Source organism: Elephantulus edwardii, unplaced genomic scaffold (assembly GCF_000299155.1).
Source record: "Elephantulus edwardii isolate Elephantulus edwardi_28Jun2011 unplaced genomic scaffold, EleEdw1.0 scaffold00109, whole genome shotgun sequence".
Taxonomy (NCBI): Eukaryota; Metazoa; Chordata; class Mammalia; order Macroscelidea; family Macroscelididae; genus Elephantulus; species Elephantulus edwardii.
This window is the reverse complement of record NW_006399859.1, coordinates 2,107,664-2,120,110: the sequence shown is the minus strand read 5'-3', so window position 1 is coordinate 2,120,110 and position 12,447 is coordinate 2,107,664. Positions and strand designations below refer to the sequence as shown.

Below are 12,447 nucleotides of genomic sequence, written 5' to 3'. Positions count from 1 at the left end.
CTTGGGAGGGAGGAGGGGCAGCACAGGATAGGAAAATCCCAGATGAGATGAATTGATACAATAACCGGGACAATGGGTGTAGGTGTGTCGGAATCAGTGAGAGTGGCTCAGGACAGGGCAGACTTCAGAGCTGTTATACATAGGATCACTATGAGTTGTAAGTGACTCAACAGCACATAATAACAACAACCTTAGATGGAGGTAAAATTTAGGGAAGTAAAGATGAGAGATTTGGTGAAAAGATTTATGAGAAACACCTTAAAAGTTATGGGTCCTGATGAATGCTAATAAATGCCATTGCTTCTGAGCCTTGGTGGACAATGTCTGCTATCATTCTATGGGCAAAAAAGAAAGAAGTCAGTTATAACTCAAGCATGTCATGGTAATGGGAAAGCAGCTACAAGTGATGTGTAATTGAACAAAGAGACTATACTCCAAAACCTACTTTCTTTGTAAAAATAAACAAAAGTCAGATTTGGAATGTGGATCACAGCCTGCCAACCACTGGATCAGCTTATAATATTCAATCTACGTAAATATTCTTACCTAAGTCCACCTCCTTGATTTATTGTTTCCAGACTCTATGGCAGAAAGCTGATAATTTGCAATTGGGAATATATCTATCAGTATGTTGATTATCCTACCACAAAACATATCATTCATAGTATAAGACCCATAATTTTTTATGGCATAATAAGTTCAGTTTTATTTACTCCTTAGGTGTATATTGCTGCTTTTTAATATGTAGAATAAATTTCAATATTGCAATACTTATTTCTTACTGAAAAGATTTCTTTTTAAAAATGCAAACATTTAGCCTCATAAAAGAAAGGTTGGGGGAAATTCTTTGCTCTTTAAGTGAGAGCTGTTCTAACCACCTTGTTTCTGTAAAGGTCAAGCTTTTGAATGACCTGAGGGACCCGAGGAGAGAAGAATCACTCAACATCAGCAGGGTCTATTCTTGAGCCAACTTTGGACTCAAACTCGGATTGTGGCTGGGCTTTGTGAGCTGATATTTTAAAATTACATTATCTCTCAATTATTTGAGCCACTTGTGAGGTTTTCATTATTAAAAATTATTTTCTTGGCACCTAGCATGTATTTCAAAAGTCACAGTGAATATGTCCATTGTTCAGAGACTAAGAGGGCGTTTTCACTAATTCATGAGATATGCATTTGCTTTATTTGCACTAAACCTGGAGGCTCTCCACTTATTCTTTTTCATTCATTTAATCAGAACATGAAAGAAACCTGGATCATTGAAATGTGAAGCGGGTCTTATTGTATGTCATATGTACAGGCGTTACTTCTACAAAAACTGTATTCTTTCACTTGACATAATTTTTAAACAAGACCACATTTGTCAGTGGTCTATTTCTTCTGTATTATTAGAGAATATTACTGTGACAATCATAATTGATCTGACAAAATGGCTTCATGTTGTCACTATTTTTACTTTTCTAAGCTTCCGTTGATGAAAATAAATTCTCAAGGAGCAATTTATGAGTTGGATTAATATTATGTTTTTATGTGAGCACTAGACCAAAGATCTGTTGGCCTTTTAGTATAGATTTTCTGAATTCTCTTATTCAGTTCACCTTCTTAGCTCAGTGTCCCTCTCACTTTCTTTTCTGTCTCTCTTTCTCTTTCTTCACACACAGAAAATAGAAACTGTAGTATTTCATCTGATATTTGATGAACACATGAACTCATATTCTTTATATTTAATAATAATAGTACGATCACACACAATTTAGGTGAAAGCATTTCCCAAGCTCTAAGGTTCTCCATAAAGAATGCAATGCTTTTAATATTTCACTTTACTTGAGAGTAATCCTATTTCAGCAAGTCCTAAACAGACAGGCCCATCAAGTTCATGTTGTTGTTGTTGTTGTTGTTATGTGCTGTCGAGTTGCTTGCAACTCAAAGCGACCCTATGTACAACAGCCCTAAACTCTGCTCTGTCCTGTGCCAGTCGCACTGTCGCTGACAGTCCCATCCTGATTACTCCAGTCACTGAATCAATCCACCTCATAGAGGGTCTTCCCCTTCTGCACTGTCCCTCCACCCTCCCAAGTATGATGTCCTTCTCTAAGAACCGGTCTCTCCTCAGAACATGTCCAAAGTATGTTAGATGGAACCTCGGAATCCTTGCCTCCAAGGAGCCACCTGGTTTAACCCTTTCCAGGACGAATCTGTTTGTTTTCCTAGTAGTCCATGGTATTCTCAATACTCTTCTCCAGCACCACAGCTCAAAGGCATCAATTCTCCTTCTATCCTCCTTGGTCATTGTCCAACACTCTGATGCATAACAAGTGATTGCGAAGACCATGGCCTGTATCAAACGCACCTTAGTCTCCAGGGAGACACCATTGCTCTTCAGTACTTTGGAGAGGTCCCTAACAGCAGACTTTCCCACGGCAATGCGCCTTTTGATTTCCTGGCTACTGGTGCCAAGAGTGTTGACTGTGGAGCCAAGCAAACTAAAGCTGTGAACACTCTCAATCTCTTCACCATCCATCCTGATGCTGCCAATTGGTCCAGTGGTAAGAATCTTTGTCTTAACATTGAGCCTCAGTCCATATTGAAGGCTGCAGTCCTTGACCCTCTGTAGCAGGTGCCACTAAGCAGAAAGAAGGGGAAACTATACAAGAAGACAGAAATTTAAAAATTAATCTAACAAAGTAAAATGCAAGGAAAAACTTAAAATTTTACAATTTTTGATCCTAAATAACCAACTGCACAAGATCATACAAGTATTAATGACATTTTAGTCTCAGAAAGTTCAGTATAATGCAAGAATAACTTATAACCATAAGAAAATAAATGTTGAACTCAAGATGTATTAAAAATAGAACAGTACTTAAAACAAGGTGGATATGAATCATGTATGCTCTTTGTTGGCCAAAGCATTACTGAAGAATTTTGTTGTCTAGTTTTCACTACTTCATTCAAGAAGTAGAGACAGAAATATATGGATATATGCGTTTGAATTGTTCATGATCATTTATGTAAAGACTTAGTATAAGATAAGCACTCAGTTAATGGTGAGTCTTACTTATTTTTGTCAGCATTGTTTGAAATTTGAAAATTGTTTGACAATTGTTGAAGATAGAGGCAACTATGGCAGTTAAAGGAGCCACTACTTTGGAGATGATTGAGACATTAGAGATGTTCAACACAGAGAGGATATGACTCAGCGGATACATAAGGAAGCTCTTCTAAGAACTATAGGGTTGAACTATGGCAGAAGAAATTTGGAATTCTGTGATGCACAGGAGGGGAAGGCCCTGCGGGAGATGGATTGATTTTGTGACTGGGGCAATCGGGATGAGTGTGTCGGAGACAGTGAGATTGGCACAGGACAGAGTAGAGTTTAGAGCTGTTGTACATAGGGTTGCTATGAGTCGCAAGTGACTCGACGGCACATAACAACAACAATGATCATCAAAGGAGCTCTGGTAGCCTAGTGTTAAGAAGATGCATTGCAATCCCAAAGGCACGTGGTTTGACTAGGCCACCTGCTCCACAGGAGAAAAATGGGTAGTTTCCTCCATGCGATTTTCTGTCTCTGAAACTCTACTGGACAGTTAGCTGGTAATCAACAGCGTGATTCCAAAGGGAGTGCTGGGGGAATTGTTATTTGTCATCAAGTCAGAACTGACCCATGCTGAGCCTCTGAGTTTTCAGAGGCAGTAAATCACACAGGAGGAGATTGCTTATCTTTCTCCCAAAGGACAACTGGTGTATTTCAACCATGTACTTTTGTGTTGGAAGCAGGAGTGGCATCCACTTCCTAAACAACATGCCTCCAGAAACTCTATGAACTTTGATAAATGTCAATCGTTATAGAGGAGCTTCAGGCCTTTTGTTCATAGCGTCACTATGAGTCATGGTTGACTGGAAGGCCATAAACAACAACAACCTTTGTGTTGGCAGCACAATTCCTTACCACTGAGCCACCAGAGGTCCCTAAGAAAAGAGTGTAAGTGCCTGATTTTCACCCATATGAGTTCTTGCTTGTGTATGCATTTTCAAGTGCTCAGTTTAGTCATAATTCTTAATTAGAAGTATAGTTTTAAGAAAATATTTATAAAGTATGAACTGCCAAAGAACATACTTTTCCTTTTTAAACTCAGAAATGTTTCCATTTTCATTTGGCAGCTCTACAGTCAACATTAGGAAGAGAAAGGGTGTGTGCCTGTGTGCAGGTACATACATATCTTGAACAAAATGATGCTGGGGCCAAGGTACTAATGAATCTCTAAGAAATCATTCCTATGTGTTCTATAATGTATTTCCAAGGTTTGGGTTCCATGGTGCAGCCATTCCAATAGTTCCCAAATGATAAAGCTTCTTTAACCTCATTTTTAAACAGGATGGAAAGATATTCTGTCGAAGGACAGCTTGTGACTGCCAGAATCCAAGTGTTGACCTTTTCTGCTGCCCAGAATGTGACACCAGGGTCACAAGTCAATGCTTGGATCAAAATGGACACAAGCTCTATCGGAGTGGAGACAATTGGACCCACAGCTGCCAGCAGTGCCGATGTCTGGTATGTCTGCTTTCCTTTCGAAGGTATCGCCCCTTAATCCTGGAAGGAGTTGTAACCTCAGTTACTTAGAAACTCTGACTCCTGGCTGTTGATGAAATGGGGGGACCTGGTGCTCCTTATAGGCAAGGGTGTTGAAACTTCATCTCACATTTTTTGGGCATGCTGTCAAGGGGGGGCCAGTCCTTGGAAAAAGACATCATGCTGGAAAAGGAGGAGGGTCAGAGAAGGAGAAGAAGACCACTCACCAAGATTGTTTGACACAGAGACGATAAGAAGGGGCTAGAGCATGTTAGAGATCATGATGATAGCACAGGATAAAGCCAGGTTCGGATCTCTTGTTTGTAAAGTTGGTCTGATGGTACCTAACAACACAGTACATGACTGGTAAGGAACATGTTCTTTGTTCAAAGGCATTTGGGTTTCACTTAGTAAAACATTTTGTGTGACAAAAATAACATCATTAGGCAACAGATTCGATCCAAAGGAGGTAAACTTGCCACCTCTTTCTTTTTAGGAAATGGAGATCTATATGCACACACACACACACACACACACACACACACACACACACGTATGTTGTTCTGTGCTCAAAATCGAAGTTAAAGTCTTGGCTGGTATTTGTAGTTCTAGACAAAGAAAATATTTTATTTCAAGATATAGAGCATTGATATTTTAATATGAGAAGTAACAGAACTTAATAGATATCAGAGAATGAGTTTCAGGGACCTGGTGTCTAATTCTGGCTCTCCCACATTCTCACTCGCTCATTCATTGTCATTGAGGCTGAATTAACGTTCTTTGGGATTCCAAATCTATAAAAATTGCATCGAAGGAGACTGGCCATCCTTCTCCCACGAACTGCAGAGCTGAGCTATGGGAGAGGCGTGGCCTTTGCGTTAGTGGTGTAACTCCTTATGCACTAGACCACTCGAGCCCTCCCATGTATGCAGTTGGGGTGGTGTAAACCTTGGCAAATGTTACCTTTAATGATGATTCTTTCCTCAAATATTCCACAAGTGTATGAATGCCAATTTCATGGACTTTTTGTTTTTCATTATGAAGATAAGAATATTGTTGTTGTTGTGTACAATCAAGTTGGAACTGACCCATGCTGGACCCTCCAACAGGGGTTTTCAGAGGCAGTAATCATGCGGTAGGAGATTGCCCATGCTTCTCCCATGGAGCACCTGGCAGATGAAGAAAAGTGTGTGTGTGTGTGTGTGTGTGTGTGTGTGTGTGTGTGTGTGTAACAGATGTTAAACTTCTATCTAGAAAATAGTGAAGACTATTGTATTTTTTTCTATAAATTTCCATCAGAATTTCTAAGTTATTTGGTGACTATTCAGATAATTTTAATATTATACATTTTTTTCTGATTTACAGAATAGTGAATAAAATTCAGTTCTATTTGTACCAAATTCAAAGAGATAAACAAAAATAAAGGCATCATACAACTACAGAATGAGTTTCTTTTTCAGAACAAAAACGTTCTATCATTTTTATTAAAAGCCTGTAATCAGGCCCTCAGAAGAATTGGTATTATTGTTAATGCAAAAAATTTCAACAATATATCTTTACCTAGCCCCAGCCCCTGCTGAAGATATATAGATTAATGTGTCCAAAGGAAACAGAAGTGGTATAGCAAAAATCTAAAATCAGTTAAGAACTGTATGTTGTTGTTATGTGCTGTACAGTTGAGTATGACTCATAGTGAGTCCATGAACAATAGATCCGAACCTTGTCCTATCCTGTGGCATCTTCATCATCTCTCACATAGTCAAACCCATTGCTCCTGTCACTGTGTTGGTCCAGCCCACTGAGGACCATCCTTTCTTTCCAAGCATGTAAATCTACTTTTCTAAGGAATAATGTCTCTCAACCACATACCAAAAGTATGTGAAATTGAAGCTTCACCATCATTTCCTCCAAGGAACAGTCTGGCTGTACTTTCTCCAAGACATACCTGTTTGTTATTTTAGCAGCCCATGGTATCCATAAGCAAATGGATCTACCATGAAGTAATCTGTACAAATGCAGGCAGTTATTACGTACTAACATATGATAGAGGCTTCAGTTGCACTATTAAAGAGTCACATTGGACGGATGCAGATTGTGGAGTTGAAAATGTTCCAATGTTTACGATTCCACTTTTCACCATAAGGAAAAGTAATTTTGTTTTTATATATCAACCAATATCTTGCAATCTATTTATACATTTAATTAGCCTTGATTGACCAATCACCATGCTGAGCATCAATGAAAGAAAGAAACCAGCCCTAAAACGGAAGAATTTAGCATCTTATATGGACTCCACTTGTAATTATGATAATGTCTAGACATATTGTGATTAAAACAATTGCACACTAGTATGGGGAAAGCTCTGGTCCTGTGTGCACTCGGCAATGAGGTGTGCTAGGGGTCAGCTCTGCGTCAGAATTAACTCAAATGCAATGGGAGGTTACAATGACTAATAATTTAAGCACTTTACTTTTAGACAACAAAAAGTTAGCCATTCAAACCCATCTAGAAGTTCTCTGAACAAATGACTAGGGACGTCCAATGAAAGTCATAGCCTTAAGAACTCAGTGGAGCAGATCTACTCTGCAATAGATGGGATCACTACAGGTAGGACCTGACTCAACTAATTACCTAGGGATTGGTAAGAGAAGGTGCCTAGTCGTATCTAGGGGCTACAGTACAGGTGGTTAGCAAAAGCACACTGATTAGGTGATGTCTGTGGTGAGTCTACAAGGAGAAAACATATCTCACTACAGTGCTAAGAAGAAACTTCCAGTAAAATGGAGAATAAGAATTTCTGTGCCCTCTTTCCTCGTCATGGGATTTTGGGAATAGAATCACGAATAAGAACAATGAAGAAGCCTATTTCTTTTCCCCTCCACAGGAAGGAGAGGTGGATTGTTGGCCACTAGCTTGCCCCAATTTGAGCTGCGAGTTCACAGCCATCTTCGAGGGCGAGTGTTGCCCCCGCTGTGTCAGTGACCCCTGCCTGGCTGATAACATCACCTATGACATCAGAAAAACTTGCCTGGACAGCTATGGGGTTTCAAGGCTCAGTGGCTCAGTGTGGACAATGGCTGGATCTCCCTGCACAACCTGCAAATGCAAGGTGATTGGGTGTCTTGATAGTCAGGGTTTAAACAGTTGTTGGGGAATGTTCACAGGAGGTCTGCACCTGATGCTTCTGAATGTGTAGGTTCTGTGGACACAGTGGAAGCATAGGCCTGCATTGGCTTCTCACAGGAGGTTCAGGTGTCTGAGTGAAACAGAGCTGCACCTTGTAGAAAGGCAAGTTCCAAATGAACATAAAGGCCTTTTGCCTTGCCTTTAACTATAGAATTTGAGTAATTGGCACTAGGACAAATGATGGCTAATTTAAACTATTTTGACCACCATAATTTTTTAAAGAACAAAAAAAAAAGAGATACATTTCATTTCACCCTTGAAAATTTTACAAGGCTCTTTCATGAAAGGGTTCCAAGTTAAAAATACTAATCTTGGTCACGTCATCTCTGGCTTAGCTCCAGGCATCAGTGTCTTTTGGATGCTGTGAAAAAAGAAACATGAATTCCTTTCTCTTTCCCCCACCAAATGCAACTTTAGATAGCCCCAATAGCAAAGGGATAATATTAAACTTCAAATAATCAACACACCATAGTCCAGTCTAAACCATCAGCCTCAGAGCCCAAGATGTTCAAGACACATGGAAGCTGATGTGACTGTTTCTTTGAGACTCATTCAGATTTAACATAAAGCTCCCTGGTAGCACAGGGGTTAAACATTAGACAGACTACTAACTAAATCTTGATGACTAGAGCCTATCCAGTAGATCTGGAGGAGAAAGGCCTGGCAATCTGCTTCTGTAAAGTTTGCAACCTTGAAAACCCTTTGGGAGCCATTCTCCTCTGTCACTTGGTATCACTTCACTTAAAATCACCTCAAGAACACCTAATGAGAACAACAGGGTTGTCTATAATATTGCCATTATATTGGCTGATATTCATGAATTTCCAAGGATTCATGACATTTACATGTATATATTTTATGTATACCTGTATTTTCATGAATTTCCAAAGATTCATAACTTGTACAGATGTATGATACCCTTCAGAGAAGCCATAAAAATTGTATATAACTTTATGTAAAACTTTCTGGAACACCTCTTGAATTTGCCTTCAAACTCATGTGGCACTTATGATTAGCTTTATTAATGTGTTTATCATTAGGAAGAATCAAATGTTATTTGGAATGAGAAAAAAAAGTAAGTTGTTTTGAAATCTTGACAGTATAGAGCAGAATTCCAAACATGGTTTCAGTGCAGGCAAGGGCGGAACTTCGCACAGCTAGGAGAACTCCAGTAAGAAGGTTTTAGTGGTAGGGGAGCTCCTAAGATTTTCTTTCCTGTCCATTTTCCCCTCCTAGAGGTTTTGTGGTTTTAATCTGTAGGGGCTTGTAGTAATTTTTTTCTAAAGCAATCTCAGAGTTTCTTTCAACATGTAGGTGTTTGTTTTGAATGTAACAATGCCAGAGTAGGATTTGATTTATATATTCAGTGTCTCAAATGACTTACATGTGTGTCTTTGATATGCAGAATGGAAGTGTCTGCTGTTCCGTGGACCTGGAATGTCTTCATAATAACTGAAGTATTTAAAATGGACTCATCACTGAAGAAAAATGGACAAAACAGACCATTCAACACGCTAGGGAGCAGGATTTGGTCTTTTCCATCACAGACAATTACCAAAGTCTCCATCTGAAGAAGGTGGCTGGGGATTGCCTTTCTGGACCTACCACTTTGCTCATTCTTGCTACCCTAGTGTAGGTGACCTCCAGTGCAGTGCATTTGAGTCTATGATTGTTTGGAGAAGTTCCCCGTGTTGTATATCACATTTTCCCCTTATCAGATCAAATACATTTCTATGGTCTCATAGTAAGCGTTGCTGTATGTTTCCGTTTATTTTGTATACTGACATAATAGAGATCTGTTGCCCTTTATTTATTTTTTTTCTTGCTTTTTGGATCAAATTCTATGAATAAAGTTGCCTGTTGTGATTTTTGTCCCATACGCTGCATACTAATGTCCCAGTCAATTGTATTGATGAGAGATGTATGTAGAGTCCAATTGCATCACTGATATATTTAATAGTTTTTAAACACACTTAGAAATCCAGTCAGTTAGCTTGAGCAGGCTGAAGACAATTATGATCTATGGCTTGGGATCGTGGCAATACAAAAGTAATTAAAATAACCTTTAAAACAATTCTCTCCTTCCTTTTGGAAATCAAATAGAATGAAATTTTAACTTCAGATTCAAAAGGAACAATGCTTATAACCTTCTTTGACAGTGAAAGATAAAATATCTTAGTGTCACTTCTGATTATACAAGACACTTTCATACTTATTAAGAAAAGTTATCACCACAAGTAAATGGTGTTATATATCACTTTACATATTTGAAACCAGAGAGCCCTAATCAACTGGCTTGTTCAAAGCTAGTTGATATCATGTTGAGATAGGTACTGGGTATTTTCATTCCTGTCCTGTGATTGTTCCCACAAAATCATGCTATCTTTTCTGTAAGTAAAAGGGAGCTTTTAAGAAAATCTATTTGTATGTTCAGCAGCTCTTTTGGAGTCGTGAAAATTTCTGTCTGAACCACTTCCATGCTTTTAAGAGTTGGCAGTTATTGAGCTATACAAAATGTGTAAAATGTGCAAATGGAATTTTATCTGATTTTAGAATTCTAAAGGAGGTTGTCTCAGGTAAATCACATGTTAGTAGTTAGTAAGATCTGAGGTCATATATTCATTATTGTTCAGAATCAGGTTGCTTCATGTATGTTTTGCTTTCCCTCTCCCAGCATAAAAAAAAAAACACAAACTTTCTTAATGAATCATTCATGCTAAAAATCTTTTAAATCTCCATTCTTCAGAGAACTATTAATTAAAAATAACAGACTCAGATCACCATTGTTCAGTGGTATTTGTTCAATGTGATGCTATTCTATTTTTTTGTATTAAGTTGGAATGCATGACAAGAAATTCATTCCTGTGTGAAATTATGACAACAGCCATTTCAAAGTCACATTTTACAACTATTGCTGTAGTATGGCGAGTGAACACACATTTCTATTTTTCAACATTTTTTTATTGGTTTGCTTACAGAGTATACATACATTGTGTTTCACACTATTCTTCATTCATATTGTGTTTCGTGCAATCATTCCAATGTGTTATGGGTTTTTTTTAAATTATTATAGTGGTTTATTTAAACAGATTGAATACATTTCTTTTCGCACATTGTAATGGAGAATTTGCAGATTGTTCTTTTAAAGATGTAACTCCATTTGAAAATGCATTTCCATACGAGGAAAGCATAGACATGTACATGAAAATTGTTGATTGGATAGGCCCGGGATTAGCAAACTATGATCCCTGGTGCCCCATCTTGCCATCTCCTTGTGTTATTGGAACAGAGCCATAGCCAATGTCTACAGACAAAATTGAGTACTTCTAGTACAGACCATGTGGCTTGTAAAGCTGAAAATACTACTATTTTGCCTTCTAAAAAAGAAGGTTTCTCAATCCCTTCTGTACTTGATGACTGAATACTAGTATGCACTTCCATTGTATCAAAAATTTTTTTTAAAAAAACAGCAGTGGTGATAGAATTTGCAATTTGCACATACTTTATTGCTGTGTCACTAGCATTGATGACTTGTCCTAACATACCCATATTTTTTTAAGTGAGAAAAGAAGAACCAATATTTCATCTTTTTTTTTAAACCTAGTGTGGTAAATTTAATTTGTGCTAACGTGATGACAAAATGTTATTGAGATTTAGTCACATAATTTAATATGCTGCCTGCTCCCCTGTCAATAAGGCATTTACTTCCTATAAAATAAGTGATGACGTTTACTTATTTAAAGTTGCTGAGGACTTTACACATAAAATACCCTGCTAATATATGCCAGAAAAATTAAAAAAAATGAATGAAAGAAAGGTTTGCTTTGAAGATTAGCTTTTTGTGTGCTGTAGAAGGGACTGACAGTCTTTAAATCTTTCAGGAACTTCTATTGAAATAAATTACTACCTGAAATACTTTCTTTGCCAAGAAGTTAAAAAAAAAAAGAGTTTCTATTTTTCTCAATGTTGTAAATCTCCTGATATGTTGTAAATCTCTTACAATAGTTAAGCCTAAGTCTATATTTTTGCCTTGTAAAATTAGTGTCTATTCTGTTAACCAAAGCAGTGTTTGGAAAAATCCATGTATTTATAGGCTATAACTAAAGGTTACAACACAGCATGTGTAAAAATGTGAAGACATTAATTAGCTAAAAGATAATGAATCAATATGTTGTTGTTGTTAAATGGCGTCGCGTCATAGGCTACTCATAGTGACCCTATGAACGAAAGTTCTCAACATTTGTAAACTTTCATCCTTTCTCCAGATTCATAGGGTTTCCAGAGGAAAGCAATTTCAGAAGTGGATGCCACTCCTGCTTCCAAACTTGTTTTAATCGGGGAGCTCCACCAAACACTGTCCACCATGGGTAAACATGCTCACATTTGACACATCAGTGTCACAGTGTTCAACTTCACAACAACCACAAGTTACCTCTGTACAGCAAGTGGACAGACCAGGGCGATATGACCTAGAAGAATGTTTAACCAATGAAGAATGAGTCAATATATCAATGATAGTTTAAACACAATTTGATTCAATAGAATCAAATATAGAAAAAATGAAAATTCTATAAATTAACTGGACATGTAATTGTAAAGCACAAATTTTACCTTATATTTTCAAATTATGTGTCAGTTATTTCTTTCTTTTTCCTGTCTACCTTTCCCACCTCGCTCCTTCCTTTGGT

The 12,447-nt window shown here is 37.8% G+C and overlaps 1 protein-coding gene across 2 annotated transcripts in view; it reads left to right on the top strand.

Moving 5' to 3' along the window:
* The window catches only part of NELL1 (NEL-like 1 (chicken)), a 1,108,018-nt gene extending 1,098,388 nt beyond the window's left edge, over positions 1-9,630 (top strand). The window contains exons 18-20 of one of the 2 annotated variants that reach the window (XM_006892008.1): positions 4,379-4,555; positions 7,458-7,682; positions 9,165-9,630. In XM_006892008.1, the coding sequence (XP_006892070.1) occupies positions 4,379-4,555; positions 7,458-7,682; positions 9,165-9,215 (453 nt within the window). In that variant the 3' untranslated portion in view covers positions 9,216-9,630. The remainder of the gene's footprint in view (positions 1-4,378; positions 4,556-7,457; positions 7,683-9,164) is intronic. The other variant, XM_006892009.1, reaches the window with a different exon arrangement.
* The last annotated feature ends 2,817 nt before the right edge of the window (positions 9,631-12,447 follow it).